The 25427-nt window shown below is 39.4% G+C and overlaps 1 protein-coding gene across 1 annotated transcript; it reads left to right on the top strand.

Annotated features, from left to right (window-relative positions):
- Positions 1-5841: 5841 nt before the first annotated feature.
- On the top strand, positions 5842-25345 carry LOC110998292 (myotubularin-related protein 4). Its single transcript, XM_022266851.2, has 20 exons — positions 5842-6040; positions 10937-11242; positions 17955-18134; positions 18432-18604; positions 19151-19349; positions 19441-19580; positions 19664-19841; positions 19928-20121; positions 20202-20394; positions 20465-20650; positions 20737-21019; positions 21091-21190; positions 21264-21411; positions 21489-21710; positions 21782-22109; positions 22189-22326; positions 22407-22603; positions 23576-23698; positions 23776-23945; positions 24029-25345. Exons 2-20 carry the CDS (start codon positions 11099-11101, stop codon positions 24126-24128), a joined length of 3396 nt encoding a protein of 1131 aa, XP_022122543.2. The 5' UTR covers positions 5842-6040; positions 10937-11098; the 3' UTR covers positions 24129-25345.
- The last annotated feature ends 82 nt before the right edge of the window (positions 25346-25427 follow it).

Raw genomic sequence — 25427 nt, 5'->3', positions numbered from 1 at the left:
AACACACAACTTGTCCGGTTTAAATTTTTCAATACATCAAAGCATTTGATGAAGTGTTTATGAAGTAGCGTCACGCGCAGTACCCGGATGTGTCGATGTGCACATGAAAGGCATTGTGTTCACCAGGAACCTAGCCTTTGATTGAAATCATCGGAGACTCGTATACGAGCCTTCAATGCTGTATACCTAAATCTTTACGCACTACGGAACTTATGAGCGTCGAAGAGCACAAATTCAGTCCATCATACAATACCCATTACATACCTCCTTGTATGTGGATATCTTTTACAGCCATGTTATATCACTGTTGCACTGTGATTGTATATTTTATTAACTACGCATATTACATTACGTAAATTAGTCAGTAAAGCTTTTTATAAATATGAAGATTTTTAAATAAATCGTAATCTTTGGGATTGAGTTGCTACTTCAAATCATTTGTATGACCCAAAACTTGGCGGTTAAGAGTGGCGGATAGTTTCTTGCCAGTTCGTCTTGCCCGCTCTACGCCCTTGACTTGCGAACTCGTAGTAAATGTAAAAATAGAATTAACATCTTTTCTGACGTTCACAAATGTACTTGTTATTGACTTAGATATCTTCGGTTCATTATATCTTTCTTCTGTTTACGGTTTTATTCCATAATAATTCTGTTATAATTTTTAATGGTATAAATATCAGAGAGAATGAAATACGTGCGTGCGCGTAATCTCGACCGACTTGAAAGCTAATCTTAGCTAAGTCGTAATTAAGCAAATAACCAGTATGTTCGTGTATTAGTTTATCGCATAATCAACAGCTAATCATAAATACTTAAGTACTGAATTCTACTTAAAAAACTGAGTTCAACGATGTCGGTGGACATTTTTAACAACTTTACGGTGACATTCTCTATTCTTTCATAGTTATGTATTTAGAGTATAAAATATAAATGTTGGCAGACAGCAGATATTGCTACTCGATTATGAGGTGTTGCATGGATCTGGTGAGCGCTGCGCCTTCTTTAATTGTCATGGTATTTTGATATATATCCTTTCTATAACATATTTTCATTAGCATCTGATCGTTCCCTTGTAACATATTGTATGTTGTTTGAGAGCAAACATAAAATAAAATATAAAAACGATTTTTTCTAAATTGCCGTTGTACATTTTGGAACAGAAAATTGGGAAGAATCTGTTAGTGTTTTGAAGGGTGCCAGCTCTACTAACCACCGATATTATCTTTTTAACATCCTTTATTATCTGGATCCAGCTGCCGGGGAAGTATATTCAAATCTTGTATTTACCGTACGTAACCACTTAGGCTCCTCTGAGATAAGAGATATGAATTCTTTAAAAACTGACCACGCAAGGGGCTTCTGTCTATTATTTCTCTTTTTCTTACTATGTTTAATGAGTTTCCTGTATTTATTTCTAAAGCCATTCCTATATACCACTCCTTCGCTATGTATTTGAATATAACGATTTTACGATATTGCTTCTGAAGATTAAAACATTTACATGCGTCGGGCTATTTCGGTCCTGTCCCATGGCGACAGATGCGGCGCTGCATACAAACTGCAATTCATGCTTTGAATATGTCGTGGCTCCTGGGATATAAATATATGTACAAACCTTCAGATTCATTTAGTCTTGCATGTTTGAAACAAAGGTTACATATAAATAATTATATTTGCCTACATTTCTTTAGTTTTTCAATATCAAAGGCATTTTGTTGATTATGTGATTAAATTGCTTCGTAAATAACAGGGATATGAATAGGTATGTGGTTACATGTAGATGTCAGATATATTATCAGATAGTTGTTATCGCAATGCACTTGATTTTTCATTGACCTTCACGAGCGCCTAAATCAAATCAAAAAAAACTTGGGTTTATCCTTTTTTCTGATTATATCCACGTACAATTTTACAAGGCTGTTATTAATTATAAGAATGCAATGTAGGCATACCTGATTTGCAAACAGGTAGTGTTATTAATTCATATAATGTATTTTTATAGTTATAAAATTTTTGTAAATACATATTTTATTTATTAAGTATGTACCTAAGGTTATGTAGTTAAGGTATGTAAATGACACAACGTTGAAGGGCAATGACATCAAAATGGTAGTTAACACGAATGTATAATTAGACAAAGGATCAGCTCTTCACGTATATTTTTTGTGCAGTTCGATGCGTGACGTAAGTGCGTTGTAACATATACAAATAGCATATTTTATTATTGTTTGAGATTATAAAAATTTATACATATTAACATTTTAATTTAAACCACTAACTATATTATATGGTGTATCAATTCAATATAATAGTGCTTACCTCTTGTTGGTAACAAGAGGTATGCATACGCTGCGAGCTAAACTACACACAAAGACACATAATATACCCTTCTTTATATCCTTAGTATTTTTAAGCCTGGCTGATTGATATCCTTCGACTTGACGCTCCCAATGCATCGATCAGTCAATAGCCATTTTACGCTCCAAGTGTTACAATAGGTTTTTATGTTCGTATTTAGATACACTAATTTGAATTTTCTCTCAATTCTTCAAGATATATCGTAGCTTGTTTGTTATTGATAATATACATACCAGTTTTGTATGTAAATTATAGTTGTAGTTTCCGTTCAAGCTGTTCTCTATTCTTTTAATCAGACGTGTTTAAATATAAATTTCAGCTCAATTGATTGACCTTGAATGATTTGGTTAATAAAATATGAAGGTGCGTTGACCCTGTCTGCTGTATGTTGATGTTAATTGTTATTCAGTATCTAATGCGGATCGTGACTTGTTTAAAGACGCAAATACTACATTATCACTTTTATATAATACATCCTTATTTATTTTATTTCATTTGCTGTAGTACACTATATTACAAGTCTAAAATATATGATTAATTGCTACGTGCTATTTCTGTATTATATATATATATATATTTTATATCACATTGCCTCGCCAAGTTTGTAATTAAACAAACTACATGTTTATAAATAATGTTATCGTGTACTGATAACCTTATCAGATACAAACCGCGAATTGGTTGACAATAAGATACAAAAAATTATATTAAAATAAAAATAAAACTGCTAATTCCTCTATACGATATTATGTTATAATACACAACTAATTTTACATAAAAATAATAGCTTGATAGCACTGTCATAAGATCTTGTAGTCGATTGATTAATTAAAATCTCAACAAATAAAATAAATTTTTAATGTATCGTAGAAGGCTTAAATATGAACTGATGTAGCGGAATCCCTTACGCACGGCAGAGCTATGGTGGGCTCAGGGCTGCGTAACCCCGCCGAGTTCAAGGTCGTGAAACCTTTTTCTGTCGCGCCGGGTTTTATTACGCACCGGCGGATGAGCCGTTTCAAAGTAATCTATTAAGGTGCCAGTGAGAGTGACTTGTTACACCTCCCAATGGTATCCACTTTTATAACTCTTTCAATTTGGACATAGTCTTCGTCTTGTTATTATTCTATTGAGAAAGAAAAGACTCGTGTTGGTTATTCCCACCAGGTAGACTGGAAGCAAAAATAGTATATTTCATTACAAGTGCGGAAAGCCTGTCATTGCAAAGAGTTCCGACAAATGTCTACCCGAGCCGAGGCGCAGCCGAAGGTGAGGGTTGACAGTCGGGACAAGTTGCAATGACGGTACCGCACGTGTACTGAACGACTATTTTTAATACAGTTGCGAAAAAATTAAGCAATTTAATTAAACTATTTGCTTTTTTTCTCTTCTCTCTACGGAATAAATATAAAATAAAATAAAAACTTCTGTGATTTTTTTTTAGTAAAAACTTCATGGTTATTTTTTTCTTTTTAATATTTTTTTTATTGATATGAAATAAAATAAACCTAACCTAACTTATTGAATCCAATTATTAGTAAACTTTTTAAAAATACGTATTTGCATATATTATAAAATTCTTTTTAATATTTTTTTAATTGATATGAAATGAAAAGAAACCTAACCGAACTTATTGAATCCAATTATTATAATATTTAGAAATCATATATCATAAAAACTTCTATGAATCTTTTTAATAAAACCTTCGTGGTTGGTTTTTTCTTTTTAATACACATTGTTTTGACAGTTGGCAAAGAAAACGCACGAGTGCGGGAATGGCAAAGAAAAAGCACGAGTGTGTAATAGCCCACTTTCCGAACGCTATACCTCCCTGCAATATGCCACTTTTTGAGCAACTGTATTAAAAAATATATTTACATTTGTTCAATCCGCATCGAATTTAATGAAATCTACTTGTCTACTTAAAACAAGTATCAAGTATATAATGTTTCCCATCTGAAATATGATGGTAAATAAACAATTCACGATTTATTTGTACAACGAATTGTGTAAATGAAATGTCTCTTCCTTATTGTGGAGTGGGACAAAAACCCAACGCCCTTGTCCTACTAACGCTCGTCTACGTGACGGCATACGCGTCGCGTGTTTTTTCTACCTCATTCTAGCACTTTCTTCTGATGGCATGTATATATATCTTAGTCTCTTGCAGCATGGTACAAACTGTGTGTGTGCGCGTGAAATGGACTTGTATTGTAGCATGCTTTTGGAGAATGATTTGATATTGTCCTAGTATGTACAATTTAGTTTGTATAAAATTATAGAACATCAAGTTTTGAATTGATGGTTTTAACATGACAAAATTCGGGACAGTTTTTTAAGTGGTAAAAATGCGCGTTCGATTCCATAAATGTGTTTGGAAAATATTTAAAGCCCAGTAAAATGTCCTATATTATGATATCGACATTTTGCCACTCAGACGCCCTCACCTACTTTCAGGGCGTGTCATATGAAGTCTTAAACGTGTATTAGCTTTTGCACTTAATTTCCTTTTCGAGACAGCCACAGATGACAGCCTTAATTGAAAGTAAAAATTCCTTTGTTTGGTTTTCAAGTAATTGGCTGTTTATATTAATTATCCTTCCCAAACTAAATATGAAACTAATGCCCAAGTTTGCAGAATTTCCTCAATGAATGCTGCAATATTTTCGGAACTTTATAACTAATTTTAACATATTTTAAATTCCGTCCCGTGGTTAAAATATGTTAAGGCTTCGATCTTCATTCTACTTGGATTTCTCGTTTTGAAGATAAACTGTGGGGCTTCTATTGTGTCTTTTTACTTAATTCGTCTTTGAATATGTATTCTAGGTTCGTATTGAATATATGTTTCTTCTTCTCTAGTTTGATTGGGTATTAAATATGTATTACATAAATAATTACGTCTACATGTTATAATCGAGGCACGTGACCGTAAACTTGTGTTTCCATGGCACTGTAAAGTATTTTAATTAGAAAACATAAATATTTAATATATGCACTTCTTATCAGCAGTACCTACTCAGCGGAATTTTATAGCTATATATTACGAATGTCTGTGACAAATGGCCATTGTTATTTTTTTATTATCATTACTGTTTTTCTTATAAACTTGATAGCAACAACTTATCTAAATATTTTAATTTTTTAAACAAAATAGTAGGTAATTTATTTTGCATGTAGAATATATTTTTCATTGATTTCTTCTTCTTTCTTGATCTTTATTACTCTCAAAGCTAATTTGCAACAATTGCTTTAAAATATAACGACTTAAATTTTAGCCGCAAAAACGCCACGTTACGGAAAACGATTAGTTAGAACAATTGATAGCAGACTCGAAGTGATACGCAAGTTTTTTGCGGCCGCAGAAGTACGCACGCGCTTGCTGACATTGCACAATTTACGAGGAGGCAACCTCTAGACTCGGGCCGTTCAGACGCCGGCGGCCCCCCGCGCTATCCGCCCCTCCCCGCCGTGCCCTCCGCCTGCAGTTGCTCCGCAGCTGCCGCGCGTGATCGTCGCATGCTCTATGCGACTCCGCACTTTTCATATTATAATATGGATATACCCCAAATCCGCTCTCTCGTCAATATTCAGTTTACATATCTGTGGTTTTGTGAAGTCTCCGACAAATATAAATGGATTATATTGTAATGTATCTGCGTCTAAGTGAAACAACCTTAAGGTCTGCAATGGAATTTGTACTATACTACTACTATGGCAAAAGCGGCGTGCCGACGTGTTCGGCACATGGCTATCAAATATTACTATATTAGTGCAAATAACGATTTCAATGAGAAAATCAAGCGATGATATTCTTATATCATGTTCACTTTTAAATCGTTCGATCGTATTGGACATGATTTTCTGTTTCTTTCGAAGGAGCATTGGTTTTTCGGCATGGCGTACTCGTGGCGTCTACTTTATGGCGCGCTTACTCAATTAATTACTACAATTTACGTTACTCCAAGCATTTGTCCTCATTCTGCTGATACTAAAACTATAAATCAGTATATTTATGCTTTGATAAAATACTGAGATATACTTGCTCATAATCTTGTACACTGAAAAAATGCTGATAACATTCCTCGATAATTATATTGTTTTCATTTAACTTTTGGTTTCCCTAGCTAATTGTTTCATTGTCGGATAAGTTCTGTCCGCCTCAATGAGTAATAACAAGGTTATTTTTTAATTTTGTATTCAGAGTGTTGTCAAATAATTTAAAAAATTCAATTTCATTCAAATATGATAAGTCGCATATAATAAGGCAGGTGTGTAAGGAAAGGAAAGTATCGCGGTGCAACGTGAGTCGTGGCTGACATTAGCTATAATGCAGGGCTAGTAGGCGTGGCTACATTCTCATTTCTGACTTCCTGGTACTGGCTGGTACGACACAGTGGGTGAAATTTGACAATTCCTATTTAACTCACGTCGTTTCTCACAAATGATTGAATTTGATGCATGAATCTAATTCATCCTGTCCAGCGAGTTAGTGTTAGTTTCACAGTTCTTAACATGGGTTCTTGTTAGTTCGCTTTACGAAGAGAAAAATCTATAAGACTGGTACATTACAGCAAATGTTTTAACAGAGGCGGTAATTAATCTAAATAATTTCCATTAATCTCTAGGAGGATTCGACGAATCAGGATCAATTTATAAATGCAGTTCGATCTGGAGACGATATGTCGCATTAGGGAGAGGTTATGCAACTGGAAAACGCCACGTGGCAATTAAGCACCAGTGCGCATGCCTCTGACAGATCTATTGAAAAGTTCCAATATAATCGGAAATTATGTTATAAATTGACAAACTTTATTATAAGAAATGAAATTGTCGCAAAATCGAGTTCGAAACACTTACTTTACATAATTAATCTCGTATAGTTTAAAAATTTTAATTCTTTTAGAGAGATCTCCCATGCTCCTAGATCAGGATGTTATTTGAAGGTTTTCAGACGTTTGCATCACAGGGTTTTCGGGGTATGACTATATTAAATAAGAAATTAATTTTTTCCTTAGCCACGTGGAGTTTATGTTGACTGCGCAAGTCTAATAGTTACAGCTGAGTTTCAAGAAAATCGTTACCGGTGTTACGCAGTCACGTGGGATGTTAGATTTTAATTTTTATTATACGTATTCATAACGAGTAAGACTGTACAGGTGTAAATATCTGTGCTAAATACTTTAACCGCCTATAATATTATTTGGATAATCATTTTGGTCATTATCAAATTACGATAAGATACGCGACACTCTCCGCCAAGCCCCTGTCGTAAATTACATAAAAATTGTACATGGCCTGCAGCATGCTATTTCTTATATATAAAGAATCCGGTTCTCGTACACGTATATATTCCCACTTTGGCAATTAAAACCGTAGTGATTACTATGTTAGACCATTGAAATGTCAGAGTGAATAAATTATTTATTCAGGAAATAATATTATAAATATGATTATTTACTTTTATCTGATGTGTATGTTATTCTAATATATGTATAGTATTTTAACGTTGCAGTCACTTGTTTTTCAGTCTAAAAATAACATGCGTGCAGTTTAACCAATGCGGCCTCCAACATATCTCGATGACCTTGTTATCAGAGAATGTGTGTCCGTATCAATCGTTTCAACGACATTCGCAATGAGAATTTGATCTAATACAAAGTGATTTCGGAAGAGCCTTGACCCATAATTGTTGTTTTCTTATAAATAAATTCACTTGTAAAAGGCAAATGGTTGCCTTATTTTCTCAAGTTGCGCGCTTCATTCGCAATGATTGATTGTTACACGGAAGTATCATCAATATGGACATAATATATGGGTCGATCTTAACTCTATTTCTCTTTATACATATTAATTTCATCTCAGACTTCCGTAGTGATTTAGGATTTCTTAAAGCAATCTCGAGTATGTTTTTGTTTGTGGTCCAACCTTGTGTTCAGTCTTATTACCACTTATCACTTTTTTGCGTTTAATCGTCATTTTTATTTGACAGAATCCTTGTTTATATTGTCTTTGTAGTAGCTTAAGGGGTTAATATATTTGCTTCATTGTGCTCCGGTGAAGGTCATGGTCAGAACACGACGCTTGTACGATGCATCGCTCATACTTGTTTTGTGCGCAACACATCGTGTTGGCTTCCCATTGGTCAATTCTACAGAGTGCTTGCGTCTGGAATGTGTAGTAAAATGCATTTTGTGTGATTTTCAAGATGAAAACACATTTGGCAAAGTTACCGTTTGAATAATAATAATGATAAAGGCCAATTATTTTTCAATCTTTACTTTAATGTAATCTGTACATATTTCTTTTTTTTCCTTCGCTCTAATATCCTAACTTTCTTCAACACCATTGATCTGAACACTTTCACAGGCAAAGTACTCCAGCAAAGTTTTTCCAAATATCTCTATTCATGGCTTTCTTTAACTATTCGCTTCCTACTATCGCTTCTTTTAGAGCGCCCTCTTCTTCGTCTTGTTCACTTTCATGATATTAGTAATGTTGTCTTTAAAGTCGACTTTTTATCTATGTATTTTGCTATATTATGCGGTTAGACTAACGTTGTTTAGTAGTTTTCCCATGCTTATTTTAATGTCAACTAAAATTGGCAGAATTGATTAATATTCATAAGCAAAATTACCATATTTAGTTGTTTATTTGCAAATATATTGTGGACGGAGGATCCAATGATTTTAATATTTTTTTCTCGTGAACACTGAAATATTCTGAAATAATGACCTCGTTCTACTAAACCTACCCACTCAGTCGTGCTTCGCTTCGTTACCTAATTATTTATTAATGTGCGTAACCTGGTTTTTCTCGAAAGATTATTTATCGTTAGAATTCGAGAATACCTTTAAATTGGAAAATCGAAAGAATTACCATTCTTGTACAAATATAAGAAATAAATTGTGATGACAGACACAATTTATTTCTTATATTTGTACCGTGGCAGTAGTCAATGCAACTTGCATCCGCCATCTTTTATAAGATCCAAGGTTTAGGAAGATTATGATTTTTATGTCTTGACGTCACTGGGCCTTCTAGAGTATATTTACTGTGAGATTCTTAGTAAATATTAACACGATCTTGACTTTAAATGTTTTTTTTTCTTCACATTTTAATGAGTTTCTTTATTATGAATTTCTTAGGATATTAACACAATACCACAATTTTTCGAATCATATAAAAACTTGTAACAAAATACAAATACACCCATTTTAAGTGATCGTATTAGGTTTCTGTCTGTTTGAAACGCGATGTGAAGCTAAAATGGAGCTCTCATATTTCAGTAATACAAACCGCAGCCCGAGTGACGGAATATCTCGGAACATATCAGCGAAAAATTGCACTATTTCAAAGGTATTAGGTACTAATTTCCCGTGACTTCATTGTTAAATAGAAGAATGTTGGTTAGATTTGAAACATGAGCACACTGAATGGAAGGCAACTGAATAAGTTGTGGTCCAGTTATTAGAGTAGTCGTATCGTATTTAACTATTGAATTTATTGTTTTTATTAATCTTAATGAAGCGGACGTGCTTCATTCATGGGGATCGCGATTGTCAAAGTATTCTAAGTGGCGTGAGTATGTCAATTGTACTAATTATATATAATACATAAATATCCTATACAGCCTTAGCTGTAGAGACAATGAGGAACACACCTCGATTAATATGAAATTTAGCCGCGAAACACAAGCGCCGTTGGCCGCATTCTTGAACGCATCAAATTGGAGCGGGCATCCGCCGAGTGGCGAGATTCATGTGCAATATCTACGTTTTATATCCTCCTCCTCTGCAATTTATAGCACAGGTATATACCTGAGCTTGTGCTATAGGGTATTTCAACTGTCAAACTGCATAGCTAACACATGTTTGTAATTTGAAGGGGTGATTTCAATACTGGGGTGACTAGTCGTTTTATTTTCGCCCACCTGTTTTTTTTTCCAATTGATTACAAATGCTATTTTTTCAATGCATTACGCTACCGCACACGAATATCTAATTACCTGTACATGTGGTGAATGTGGACTGGTTCTTTATACTCCAGTTATTGTTTATCTTGGTTTATTAACAGTGCCTATTAAAAGTAATAAATTTTCAAAGACTTACATAAATCGAGACAGTTTACGCAATAATCGGCGTCAAATAAAAAAAACATTGATTGCTAGTGATCATAAGAATAATAAAAAATCATAAATTTATTAAACTGAGCCAACTGTCATAATAATTGAAATAACTATTACGTATGGCCGTTGACCGGACATTACAGACAGCCTGTAATGTATAATTGTTTACAATAAATACGGAAAAGCAATGAAGTTATTGCATGTCGGAAGGGCGATCGTTCACGCGTCAGCCACCTGACCAGATCATTAGATACTTTACATAAGCGGCAAATATAATGTTCTATAGAAATATCTCGGCAACAGAAAACTCATGTCTAATACGATTTTTCCAATAACAACGTCGACCATTAAAAATTTAGAATGTATTATTCGCAATTCCTATCAATCTTTATCGATACCTGGGTGGATATTGATAAAGTGTCAAAAGTTAAATAATTTCTACCCAAACAGGTGATGTGACAGAGTATGTGACTGATATGTAATTATATACAAGCCTAATAAGAATTGTTTATGAGATAGGTTTTATATATTCTTAAGATGGATCGTTATGTGATTGCGTGCTTCCCTTAGTGCTTAGTGTTTAGTGTACCGTGTGACTGATATATTCGGAGCATGCTGATCAATACGTTCCTAGACACGGAAGATTTCGTGCATTTATATTACCCTGAGGATGAGCCACCCGCGGCCCAAGGTTGTGCAGCCGGGGCCCGAATGGCATCCAAGTACCCGAGGCCGCCTTCCCCGGACTATAAGGAGGTAATTATAATGAAGAGATCTTTGTTGAGGCAGATATTACAGCAAATGCCTATAATTTATTATGTTTATTTAACCAGAATCAAAACTGTCTGGTTCTTAACACACGTGAATCTTATGTAAAAACTGTTCCTCTATGTTTTTCGTATGCAAAATCTTTCGACCTTCATTTAAGAAGGAAGGTTTTTCTCATCGTCACCTTGCATAGTGCACAGCGTGACCCACTCATGAGTCGTGATGGCGCGTCCTTGTCCATCTTTGAACCTTTCAATTTTACGTTGAATAAACCAACACTGTAGTTGTTTTGACTAAATAATCCATATTTTCGTTAGTTAGTATCATTTTAGACCTCATATTCTCTATTAAAATGAACTGAAAAAACGTATGGAATTCTGCATGCATACCACGCCAATGACATAACCAGTAAACAGATACTATTGAAATACTTTTAGAGATAAGAATACAGGTCAGTGATGAAATATATAGTTTTGTTTTTTTTTCGCTTATCAGTTGAATGTAGTGAATTTGTAATGGATATTTAGATTGGCTAAAATAAGTCTCTGAGCAGTGTTGGCCTAGTGGCTTCAGCGTGCGACTCACATCCTTGAGTTATTCTGAGGATCGTAGGTTCGACCCCGGCTGTGCATCAATATACTTTTTTCTATGTGCGCATTTGACTATCGCTTAAAAGGTGAGGGAAAACATCGTAAGGTAGCCTTAAGGCTAAACTGAATAAAAAAATAAATAAATAAAGTACTTAAATATCGACCGTGTATGTCAGGCCAGGAGACTGATCACCAACTTTATATGAGATTGATCATCATGAAACAGCTACATAAAATAGTTGCAGCGCCACTGATTTATTTTATAAATAAGTCTCTCCTGTAATTGTAACTTTACGTAATTAGTTACAAATTACAAACGACCTCCATTACAGAGTTTCGTGATTCGACAAAAATGTTTAGTATTATTTGCTACTTTTTATTTTATCTACTACGTCCACGAGCCTTGTGTAATTTCTAACAGATAAGATTCTTGTTGTTGGTCTTAATACGTTAATAAATAATTATGATATATGTAGAGATTATTTAACCAGGGTGGAAATTCATTTACGCATTCCCTACACCAAGAGCGACAGGTGTATGTATAACTGTACTCACCCTAGCCACTCTGCTACTCAGAGAGCTGACTTACTCCAGACACTCTACCTCTCCGAGTGCTGATTTACCTGATTACGAATAACAGGAATTGAGAGTGAATCAAATTATATTAAGTGACCTTCTCACCAGATTATTTAATGAGGTACAGAGGAAATCTTATAAATTCATTAAAGCTAATTGACCTGGAAACGGGTTTGATTACTGAACAAAGAACAGACTAAGGTTAAATGAAGATGTATTGCTTTGGTGTTATTGAATCCCTCGAAGACATCAATATTAATTTACTACTTTTACATGATTACCGCTATAGTTGTGTTTAAAATGCTTAACGATACATTACTGAAACAAATACAGTAGTAACCTCAAAACCAGTAACGTATTTAAAAAAGTTATTTAGTTTTTAACATCACAATTGAAAGAGGTGCACAGCTACGCAAAACTAATTATGGAGTTGACAAATCATTTTTTGTTATATGGGAGAGAGAGGGGGGATAACTGTATTTATAATACATATATGTAATTAACAGTCATCGGAACGGATGGTCGTATTTGTGGGTTCAGTCTTTATTTTAGGTTATAAATGCAGCAGCAGTGAACTGAGTCATCACTTGAGCATGTTTACATTTCATTGAATGACTCCCGTCATTGTTATGGTCAGGCTTGGATCGCTCTTTGTCAAATGGTTCGTAAATTGCTCCTAATCATCTCATTGTAAGTTGACAATGTGCTTTAAGCAGAACTGTCATTTCTGAAGAACCTTTACGTTCATTATGCTAAATGGCTTTGCGTCAAAAGAATAAAAACGGTAATTATGTAACGAGGTCGCTCATATTATCGGCTCAGCTGATTCAATAAATATTTATTCCAATTCTGTAAAATAAAGTAGAACCGGGTGTATGTCAAAGATTTGCTTGTTAAGGTTTCCCACGGTAAAAAAACCCAAACGTTTTGATTTACGATGAATATTTATGCTTAAGTGACCTTCAATCAATTCTGTTTGTAGAAATCCCGTGACTCAACTCCGTGGAGTATAAAAGCGTTGTGCCAGATGCTCGACACGACATCGCTTCTGGTATTTGAGTTACAGCTCTATTGCGAATTGATAGAATTCAGAATTAATTGTACGACGCTCTGCCATTGAGAATATTAGCTCATTAATACCCGTATACTATTGTTCACGATGAGTACATATAATAATTGTCTTTGAATTCTTCGGGTTAAAAATGGCGCCAAAATGCTTTCTCACGTAATGCGCTTTATTTGTTGAACGTATTTTCACTAGATCTTGACAGACGTCTCTATAAACATGTTCATCTTAAACGTTACTCAAATTCATATACCAATAAAACGTGGCACACAGTAGTTATATCCCTGTGGCACAGGTTGTCCACTTTGCATAAAAGCCTCGAAACGCGGATGTTATGACATTGTTGGCGACCTCAATTCACTTTCATCAAAACAATTCTATGAACCTAAAATATAACCGAAATTGACTCGGCAATTTCATATATACATATAAGATATACTTAAATTCAAAATCATTTATTCATATAAGTGACTATGTACGCTTATGAATGTCAAAATATAAATATGTATGAAATGCTTCTAATTTAACATTTATTGCCAGTTCTCAAGGGCGTACGGAACAGAAGAACTAGCAATAAACTGTCCGCCGCTCTTTTTAACCGCCAAGATTTTTGTAATACTAAACTTTAGTTGAGAAATAAATACCCAGAGTTCAGACTGTTCTGTAATCGAAACACGCAAACGCAACACACGAATAAAAAACTCGCAATTCAACTTGGTGCAGCCTGGAATTGTGTCAACAAAACGATGTTGAAAGTTGAGCACTATTGTGTGAATAACAATTGACAGTTGAATAGTTTGCACCAAACCCAAACATCCGGGACGGAAAACCCTTTGGCACACTTTTAAGGTCTATACAAAAGTTCTCAAAGCGCGTTACGCCATTGAGGGCTCGCCTAGCCCGCTTCCGTGCTTGCCCAACCGACAGCCGACACGTTGCGTCCTTGCGAATACATCGCGGCCCCCACTACTGTGACGTTGCCTCACAATATGTACTACGTTGGTACTACGCTTGTCTTGTAACGCGAAACGCTATTCGATTTCAAGACATGAATCGGTAATGTGGTACATGCGTTCGATAAAATAATAACATTATTGTGGTTCATCCTTTCCAATATTCTTTATTTATTATTACAAATATGTTTTAATAATTTATAAGATACAATATTATATAGTTTTACATTATAAGGCTGCGGGATCTGAAATCTAACATAATGGGCGTATTCTGATTGACGTGTTTATAACATCTGGCTTGTCTAGACGACTGGATGAGATCATTAGCCATCGACTAAACCAATTTGCCAACTCGTGTTTGCCAGCAAATTACTGTTTTCCTCAAAAATATTAATATGAAATAATCATATATGTATACTAATAATACATTATTACATTTTTATTAACATTTAATCTTGCTGAAACAAAAATTTATTTATTATTTTATCAATTGGATACCTATTTCTTATTTGTTTAGTTCGTTTGTTTTAAATATCTGTAAGTCACATTTTCAGATTTTGTTTAAATACAAAAGCTTTATTGATTCGAAGAGCTTCTTCGGCGATAACACAATATGATCATTGAACTACTAGTCAAGTTGAAGACTGAGTTCCCTCAGCGGATACAGTTAAAATGACAATTTATACATCCGTACACTTGATACATCGAAATCTGAACACAAACTTCTGAGAGATCCGATGCAAAACTGAATATATACTTTAATATACAAAATACTTGACAACAGAGCGGGTCTAATATTTTATAATATATTAGAACATGTTCAACATGCCTCGTAGATAAAATGCTTTCGACACATAACTTACAGTATGTTTTGTCTGTCATAAATTAATTGTCGACTAAATGTTAACATATTCTAGAACGCTCGAAACCGCTTTTTATGGACACAAAATAGTTAAAAGGTTAATGATCTCACACTGGAAGTTTAACTTTAACGCAACCGACCAAATAAATAGTTTAACAAGTATATTAGTACTTGTGTCGAAATTATTGAGTCGGTTTATTTTCGGACCTGACTGACGATAATTCTAAATGTAATGAAGGTGTGAACATTGGTTCATACGTTTATTATATACCCCTTATTACGCAATGTTAATAATATTGATTTAAGTGATTAATACTCCTATCGATTCTTTAAAGGAGATAATTAATAAACATGAAACGCTTTCAAGGTAAATTGTGCACCGGGAAGTAGATAACAGGTAGATAGCACTCGTAAATCACAGCCAATCTCGGCATAGACTATTTCAGTTTAGCAAAGTATGAATTCTATAAAATAACTTCCGGAAAGGAAAAATGAACTGAATGTAAACTATGCTGTTCATATTAAATGTCTTATGTCCTACTCCCGTTTGAGTCACGTTTAGCCTTTAACTGGAAGCCTTTTTTGGCTCGTACTTGTAGGGTGAATGCGCCTGTGCCGGTGGGCGGCGCCGCCCACTGGCTTTTGTAAGGCTTTGTCGTAATGGATGGGCGACGAATGGCTTTCTGATAAAGCACGTCTTGTGGCGATTATTTTTGGCTAAAAGCATTATTTGAAGACTAAGTCAGTTTTTAAAACCAAAAGTAATTAAATCTAAAATATATTCAAAATTAAACCTGTTGTTTTTTGTGTGCAACTTGTACAAGTCAACGCACAAAAGTTTTTGTGTGCGTGACGTAAACTCGAAACAAGTTTTCGTAACTGCTGTGATCAAGCTTCAAGTGTTTTGATTATAAACAAATATGAATGATTCAGAGAATAATGATTATAAAATTGTACGATAGTTAATGTGGTAGTTATGTAGTATGCGCCGGCGCCTCGTTGCGTCACTGCGTCGGAATGTTACGTTGGTTAGGGTAGAAAGTCAGTCTTTGATGGTTATAAATAGATCGTAGATGTTTCCCTTTTGTTTTGTTCGTTTGTATAATGTCTCAATACTTTAGCAGACGCTACACATGGTGTATATCATCCTATAGATTCAACTATAATTTAAAACTATTATTTACGTACATAAGACATGTTTATATCTTGATAAGGCACTGCGTGTCCATGATTTAACATCAGATGAGCCTCCTGTCTTGATTGCCGCCTGTTCTATAAAAAATACAACGCCCTCCAGATTACAACTCCTTGCAAAATACATTTCCAACGAGTAAATAACTATTTCGAGAAGTTACAATATTTTTATAAGTAACGTGACGTTATGTTAACGACTGCTATACATTAATGTTCGTTTTATGTCCAACTGACTCCTTTCTTAGTCTCGCCACCGGCAATGAGCAAGCAGATTTCAGTAACAGTCCGTGGGAGCAGTGAGTCACATTTGTCGGTGGTTTTACTTTTGTTTGTGGGAAGTCTATGAATGAACGCATGCTTCTCTTTGTTGTAGGGATGAACCTTAAATGAACTAGATTTTATTCAAAGATGTTAGATCCGATTTTAGCAGGAAAGATCGGCGACGTTAAAAGTTATACTTATAATAATATAATAACTAAGGTACGGTTAAAACTTACAATATTTGATTTATGTACAAATATTGAATTCTTTTATATTTTATAATATATGTAATAAATGGAATGTTTTAACTTCCACATTACATCGTGAGAAAATTCTTGTTGGGAGTTTATTCTTTGTTTCCAAATGAATCATTTTCACAGGCTACTTATATGGTAATCGCGAAACGTAAGCCGGGTCATAAACCAACCATTAACAATGTTTATATCTTACATTCACTCCTACGCAGATGTTAGCTTTCATGACGAAGGAAGAAATTTCAGTTTGATTTTAAGTATCATTTTGCAAGTTCCAACATCCAAGATTGACAAACGGCACATGGAATGCAGTTTAAAGTTGTTTAAAAACATTGCCACGCAATGCTAGTTTATTTTTCTTTTAATTATGTCAAGTGCAGTGTATTTATCGATTGCCGTCCAAAGAACGGACTTTGTACAAACAGAGAAAGGTAATGTTTTCTCTCTGTCGCGATATCTTGAACTATTTCGGTGTGCAATATCAGTTGAAGTATAACTTGAAGTCGCGCAAGACTCTTTGTGTTCAATATTTGTTATGTTCCAAAATTAGTTGAATGCCCTCCCGCGGCCATTAATGTTTGACGATTGTGTTGTGTTTACAATGAAACGCAAATCTTTGCGTGTCTTCTTTACTAAGGTCCTTTTTTTAATTATTATCATATGTATAAAACCATAAGAAAAGGTATAAAACTCTACGTAAGAAGCTTAATAACGCTGCTCTAGTTTAGTTATTTGCCCGTTATTTACACCCTCACTTTCACACATTCAAACAGCAAAGCATAATTAGATATTACGTATTTAATAATTCCCTTTCATAAATATTTGAATATATGTATTTATGTGCTCCATCATTGAATTTATGTTTAGCTGTAGGATTACGAAATAAATAAACAATGATAATACTTAATATTTATGACGTTAAAATGTTTTGAATTTGATTACAGGTATCGACGCTAACTGCGACGAGCGATATGAGTGAGCGGGAGCGTGAGCGGCGAGGTGCGCCGCCCGAGCCGCCGCCGCATCGTGTACGCGCCGCTGACTTGTATCCGCGCACGCGCACGCATTACGACGAGCCAGGTCTAGAGCCTGCGCTTGCACCGATATGTGGCGAGTTTGTGCAGGTAAATCAAAACCTATTAGGTACTTTGGCATTTTTTAAAAATAAATAACTTACGATGTAATCATAACACAGATAAGACTTATTAAATGCACAATATTACAGACAATGCTGAATGTGCATTCGAACAGACGCGGTAAAGGTTTTGAATAGTTAATCTCTTTTTGCGCAAAGGCATTTACGTAATAATTTTATTTAAGTAATTAATATGTTCAAATTGTAACCAGAAGTTTTTATTGAGTTTGTAAAAGTTAACATTTCTTTAAGAAGTACCAGGCGATAATAAATCGCGTAATTTCAGTGGGTGGGACGTACGTCAGACGGTACGATCGCCATGTCCAACTACCGCCTTCACATACACACGCGTCGTCGCGGCGGCTCCGGCCTCTCGGTGCCTCTGAGGCTCATCGATGTGGTTGAGATCCGAGATCTGATTACGCTCATCATTTTGTGCAAACATGGAAGACAGCTCAAGTGAGTATTGGGAATAAGTTTACGCCACTTGCTATCATATAAACCACGTGCCGAAACAATTACAACAATTGTTCTCAATGCACGCTTCCAGCGGATAGTGATAACATTCGCTCGAACGGGGCTATTGACTGATAGGATCACAATAAATAAAGAAAGTATTGTAGAATATCCTCAATAAATTGATAACAAATAGTTATTTCATGTTTCGCCACCTTTGCCGACAAATGTGACCTAGAAACCCGACATCTCCGAATTAATTTAAAATTAAATTAATAAATATATATAATAAAAAATAAAAGAATATATACTATAGATTCCTGGTCCATTACTCGAGCCGGGCTGAGGAAACGGCCGTCTCATTAGTAATAGGGGACACAAATATTTATGAAAGTGTGTTGTTCAAATATAATAATATGTCCTCTGCCGGCCGATGTTTACCTATGGCTCAACTGCAACTTAGCACACAGCATTACATTCCTCATATTCCTAAATAGAAGAGAATATTGTAATTAAATTAATGTCATTTAATAATAAAATATTTTTTAGATGTACGTTCAACGCGAGTGAACAATGTCTGGAATGGTGGAGGCGCCTGAGCACATCTCTGGCCCCCATCACTTCTCTGCAGGAAATCTTCGCGGCGTCCTACGCGGCCTGGGCGAAAGAACAGCCGCCTTCCTCCGTGCACAGAGCGTTAGTCGACGCCTCCCAAGCGCATAATCAATCACATTGGTTCGGCTGCGAGGTAAACGCCTTTATCCGCTTGTCTGTCCCCATTGTCTAAAAGAAGAATCCGCCAGCCCTCACAATTCACAATGAATCTTTTACGTTCGCAGTTGGAGCGACTAGGTTTCACGACGAAGGGTCCGTGGCGCGTGTCCGCCGTCAACGCGGAGTACAAACTCTGCCCCTCCTACCCTCCGCTGCTCATCGTGCCCGCTTCCATCGGAGACGAGCAGCTCGAGGCCGTGGCCAGGTGAACCTTCGCTTCCTCGCTTTAATGTGCAAACTGCAAAGCCGTATGGACTTCGCCCTGACCCTGCGGTCGCACCTCCGCAGGTTCCGCACGATGCGACGCATTCCGGCCGTGGTGTGGCGTCACAGGAAGACGGGAGCCGTGATCGCTCGCTCGTCGCAGCCCGAGGTGGGCTGGTTCGGATGGCGCTCCGGAGACGACGAAGGCCTCCTGGCAGCCTTCGTGGCCGCCTGCGATGCGGATCGCACAACTCCCAAAAAGGTATTCGGGGGTGTTCCACGTACTTAGGGTACGGCCGATGCGCAATTAGCTACCGTTGCCAATGTTCCGTGTGGTCTTCGTTCCAGGCCCGAAGACTGCTCATAGTGGACGCTCGGTCGTTCACGTCCGCGGTGACGAACCGGGCTCGGGGCGGAGGTTGCGAGTGCGCCCAGTACTACCCTCTCGCCGACATTCAGTTCATGAGCCTCCCCAACATACACCACGTGCGCAAGAGTTTCCAGCAGATGAGGGACCTCATCGCGGATAACGATCAGCCCAAGTGAGTTTTCTCTTCATTTCTCGACGCACCCTGTGACCGTTTTGTTCGAATCGAGAACGAATACGAGTATGATATTCCAGCTGGCACAGCGCTCTGGAGCGCACCCTCTGGCTGCAGTACCTGTCGGGGCTCTTGCGAGCGGCGTGCACGGTGGCCCGAGCCGCGGCCGACGGACAGCCCGTGCTCGTGCACTGCTCGGACGGATGGGACCGCACGCCGCAGCTCGTGGCTCTGGCCCAGCTGCTCCTGGACCCCTATTACCGCACCCTGGAGGTACTGTCCGCGTTCTACTTCCACCCGACCGGATCGCACCGGGCTCGTTCTCACGTCGTGACCTTCGCAGGGTTTCCGCACCCTCATAGAACGGGAGTGGCTGGACTACGGCCACAAGTTCGCCGAGCGATGCGGACACCAAGTGGGCGGAGAGGACCCCAACGAAAGATCTCCCGTCTTCGTCCAATGGCTGCATCTCGTACACCAACTCATGTTGCAGTTTCCCGTCGCCTTCCAGTTCAACGAGGCCTATCTCGTGAGTGTTTCCCTTCATCCCCTCACAACATTTGGATCGGTGAAGGGAGCGACGCGATTCCTGACGACAGAATGGACGATTCGCAGATAAAGCTGGCCACTCACGTGCACTCGTGTATGTTCGGCACGTTCCTGTGCAACAACCGGCGGGAGCGCGCCTCGGCCGGAGACCCCGGCCCGCACGTGTGGCATCTGCTGGAGGCCCCCGCCTACCGGAACCATCTCTACTTCCACGACCAGGAGGAGCTGTGGCCCGAGTGCAGCGTGAGCGGGATGCAGATCTGGTGGGGGCTGTGGGGGGGAGGAGGCGCCCACGAGCCTCCGCCCGCCTCGCCCACGCCGCCCAGGCCCGCGCCCGCCCCGCACAACGGTAGCGGTCGCTTAGCCTTCTCTCTGTCCTTCCGATTTAGAAAAGTTACTGAACGTTTTTTGTATATTCAGGGGTCATGACAAAGACGCGTTCGTGCGACAACTTGCTGAACGAAGGCGAGAAGAGAACTGCGCAGCGCCGCAACAGCGATCCCAGCCTCGCACCCGACGCGTGAGTCTCGCGACCCACTTCTCCCATGCTCGTGTGCGTAGTGTTCCGAAACTTAATTAAATTTAATTTTCAGAAAGCTATTGATGCTGAACGGGAAAGCGGAGGAGGATAGGGTCGGTATAGAATGTGAAAAAGTGTTGTCGGATAGCTGCGTGGACTCTCTGCCTCCCTCGGCGACCGCCGTGACCCACCTGACGCTGGATTTGCAGCAGGAAGAGGAGGTATATACTTTGGTTTAGCCAATTTTAAAAGAGGGCGACGCCCGACACCTCTGAAGGATCCGTGTCGATATCGACAGGTGGAGTTACACGGGAATCACTTCCGCCCGCCGAGAGACATCGCCAGCAACTCCTCTTCGTTGGAGCGAGAACTGTCTCTGGTCGCCGACAAGGCCGTTTCGGGCCTCATCCTCAACGGCGTCGTGCCCGACGTCGCGGTCGACGTCACCGACGGAGGGTCGCCGGACACGGCAGACAGGAGTGTCTTCGACCTCTACGCGGACGTCATCGAAATAGCGGATGTGAGTTTGGAGTTCTTTTTCTCTTTTAGATGTCGGACGTCAACGTCCTAACTTTTCAATTTGAGTTTCAGACCTCTAGAGAAGCCCGGACGCGGAACATCAGCATCACGTGGCGGTCCATATCCGAATCCAGCAACCAGTCTTCGAACGGTTTCGACATTCCGGAAAACTCGCCGCAGACCAGGTTGGAACCCGTCGCGGCCCGATTGGAGAGAGCGATCGACAACAGGAGTTCCTCCGAGAGAGACACTCCCCCGGACGACAGAAAATTGTCAGACTCCACGGAGGACGACGCGGCGAACCACAACGTCGTGAACGGCAACACTAATCACAACCGGGAAAGCGCCGGCAACGGAATCGTGAACGTCGCGGCCAACTTTCTGGAAGTGGAGTTGAATGGTAATGGTAACTCTTTTTAAACAATATTACGATTTACTATACGTCGTCGTGCGAAGACTGATTTGTGACCGTGCGGCAGGCGTGGTGTCGTCGAGCTCCGAGAGCGAGGGCGAGGGGCGAGCGCGAGGGGAGGGCGGGCCGCGCGCCGGCCTCGTGTCCAGCCAGCTCACGCTGTGTCCCGCTTCGCCCGGGCGGACCTTCTGCCGCTGCGGATCGGGTACGACGCGAGCGCCAGCCCGAGATCACTCCGAGGGAACGAGAGTTTCGATGGCTCATTTTTCCGCTTCCCGTTCCCAGAATCGGTGCCGAACGGCATGTGCTGGTGCGGCGTGTGCGGCACGGGGGCGGCCGCCGGAGCGGGGGTTGCGGGGAGCTGCGTGTGCGGGGAGGGGACGGAGAGAGAGGCGCGGGGGGAGAGAGACTCGCTCGACGGTTTGCCTCCGGCTGACGACCCTCTGCAGGCTCGACTACATCAGATAATCCTCTACCAGAAGGTCAGTATGGTGAACTCCTATCCTGCAGGCTTCGTCCAGGTTTTTCAAACGCTACTACATCCTCTTCTCGTCCTTGCCCCTTGTCCTTTCCATGTAGTTGTCCAAAGTCCGTCTACATCTTCTCTGGACATCTCGCCTCGGGCGGGGGCCCAAGGATCGGATCTCTAAGTGCTCTAATTTGGATAGAAGACGGCGAACTGGGTCACGGTCAAAAGCTTTTTCAAAATCTAGGTAGATTATATCTTTAGGATCGAAACTTCTTACCCATTGATTTAGGCACATGAGAAGGTTAGTTGCGACAGATCGTCCTTCCGTCATTCGCAGGGTATATGATATTTTCATCGAAAAGGAAATTCCTCAATTTCTATACACGTGAGACTTATAGGTCGATAGTTGGAGGCTGATAATTTCTTACCTTTCTTAAATATTGACACAACAACAGCAGATTTCCACTCGGACAGTAAAAGGCCTGGGTTCAGGGATGCACTCATACTTTTGGCTATGTTATCTGCCAGTGATTTGCCACATTTTTATTAGTATGGATGGAATGCCGTCTGGTCCTGATGTTGTGTCGTCAAATGTATCTAGGGATTTTAAAACCATTTCAGTCGAAATCGAGAAAGCTTCAGTCTTGGATAGTTTAATGTTTGGTATTGGTCCATCAGGTTCTGGGGAGTAATTAGACTCATCGTTATCATTGATAGCTCAACAACAAGTTCATCTACCTCATTTTTGAAAACTGATGGGATTCCTGTTTTAGAGCTGAATTGTTTTCTAATGTGTGCATAAAATTATTTTGAGCCGGTATCAATGACATTTGATTGAAATTTGCTTCGTCGTTTTCTTGTTACTTTAATTATTAAATTATTTGTATAAAAGGAGATAGCGTAGAAGGAATGATAGCGTGTATATCTTTTGTACACGCTATCAGTCCTTCTTATTTTTTTACTTTTAAAAACTTGTAAATTTCAGAAAGTGGTAGAGGAGCTGAACGTCCAGTTACGATCGGCTCACGAGGCTTTGAGGAGAGCGTCGCCGGCCTCCCACGCGCCGCCGCCCGCCCGGCGCCGGCCGTCTACGCCGGAACCGCCCAAGGTCAGCCCTCTATAGACCGTCCCCGTGTCCCGCCCCGTTTTATGCCTTTCGTCTCGCTAACGTGAACGCCCGCGCAGACGGTGATCGGCAGCAGCAGCGGGGGCAGCGGCAGCAGCAGCGGCAGCGCCTCGGAGGTCGAGGTGGGGGAGGAGGCTGGCGGCGTGCTCTGGCTGCCGGACAGTGCGGCACCTCGTTGCCAGCACTGCCGCAACCAGTTCTGGCTCGCGAGGCGGCGCCACCACTGCAGGTGCGACCCGGGGCCGATTCGTGTCTACGGAGACCGACTCGTCTCACTCTCTCTCGTATTCTATGTATGTATTTGTATTTCAGGCGTTGCGGAGGCATCTTCTGCGGGTCCTGTTCCGAGATGAGCTCGTGGGGCGACGTGGGGTCGGTGCGCGTGTGTCGCCGATGCCGCGCCCTCAGGTGACCCGGCCGCCAGTCTCTCGTCACCGTTCACCTCTAGACGAGCGCGAGAACCTTTCCATCCGCCGACTTCGACGTGCCGCCTCCCGCCGTTAGAGCCCTCGTCTCGGATCGCCACCAGTCGACGTTATTGTTCCGTGTCACGTGACCTCTCCCTGTCGTTTCGGGCGAGTGACGAACCGTCGGGCCGACTGTAATATTCATTCATAAATAATTCGTCCTATCGATTAATGGAAAGTACCTCATTCGAAAGCAATAATAATAATAATCCATTACAAAATAGGGTGTGGCTTTTTCAATTTTGTACAAATGTTTCGAGATAGTGTCGCATGTCGGAAAGGAAAGCTCCGGGATCGTTCTTTCGTTTGAATATTGACACGTTATCATCATAGGATCAGACTCTGTTCGCGATTCTCACGCGACGTGACTTCCTACGTATCGATGATGGCAAGGGCGAGTGCCGGGAGGCGGGGCGGAGCGGGGTGGAGCGGGGGGAGTGGGGCGCCGCGAGGCCACTCGACTGATCTTGACACCGTGGCCCCGCCGCGTGATTCAGTTTTCACCGAGACGACTCTGACTATTTGTTTTCTTTTTGTACAAAATATTTTTTGTTGTTTAGTTTTGTAAAGTTATTGCTCGGCGACCTTCGGCCCCGAAGGGAGTCGTCGGTCCGTTCGGACGGATCGCAAGTGATCAATTGTAAATTAATTTTCGCTTTGTACATCGCGTTATATTATTATTAGGACGAAGCCGAGGTAAAAATAATCTCCGATGTGAAACGGTTCGACCGACCGTGGCGTGGATTATATATTTTGTCGAGAATTTGCGATTATTTTATCGCTTTTTGTGATATTGACGACGATTTTGTATAATATTAAGAGTTTAATAGGATGTTATTAGAGGTTAAATTTTACTGGTCATTATTTAAGCGTGCTCGTTGAGTTTATGCGAATTATAATTGTTGACGTTTCCAGAATGACACAGACCCCGATGAATTAACTTTCAAAACATTGTTATGAATGATTTCGATGATGTAATGTGTGAACGAAGGAGGGGCGCTCGCCGCTTTATGTATAAATCGCGTTAATTTATTTGTGAACCGTCGTCACTTGCATATATTTTATATTGTAAATGTAAAAAAAAACTCCGGGCGAGTGTCCCCTTTGTCTCGATGTGACCAAGAAATATTGACGAAATATGAAATAAAGCGTATTTAATTTTTATAATTCTTTTATTGTATCATCAAGTCTAATTATGAGGTCGCCCACACCACAATAATTTTTGAAGCGCGCAAAAGCATTTT

Source organism: Pieris rapae, chromosome 14 (genome assembly GCF_905147795.1).
Source record: "Pieris rapae chromosome 14, ilPieRapa1.1, whole genome shotgun sequence".
NCBI classification, from domain to species: Eukaryota; Metazoa; Arthropoda; class Insecta; order Lepidoptera; family Pieridae; genus Pieris; species Pieris rapae.
The sequence above is the reverse complement of the archived record's forward strand: the minus strand, read 5'-3'. Positions and strand labels throughout refer to the sequence as shown.

Coding starts and splice junctions, on each gene's coding strand:
- LOC110998292 (XM_022266851.2), top strand. CDS start 11,099: ATGCTGATCAATACGTTCCTAGACACGGAAGATTTCGTGCATTTATAT. Junction 18,605..19,150: donor AAACATGGAAGACAGCTCAA/GTGAGTATTGGG, acceptor AATATTTTTTAG/ATGTACGTTCAACGCGAGTG. Junction 22,327..22,406: donor CTTCTGCCGCTGCGGATCGG/GTACGACGCGAG, acceptor TCCCGTTCCCAG/AATCGGTGCCGAACGGCATG.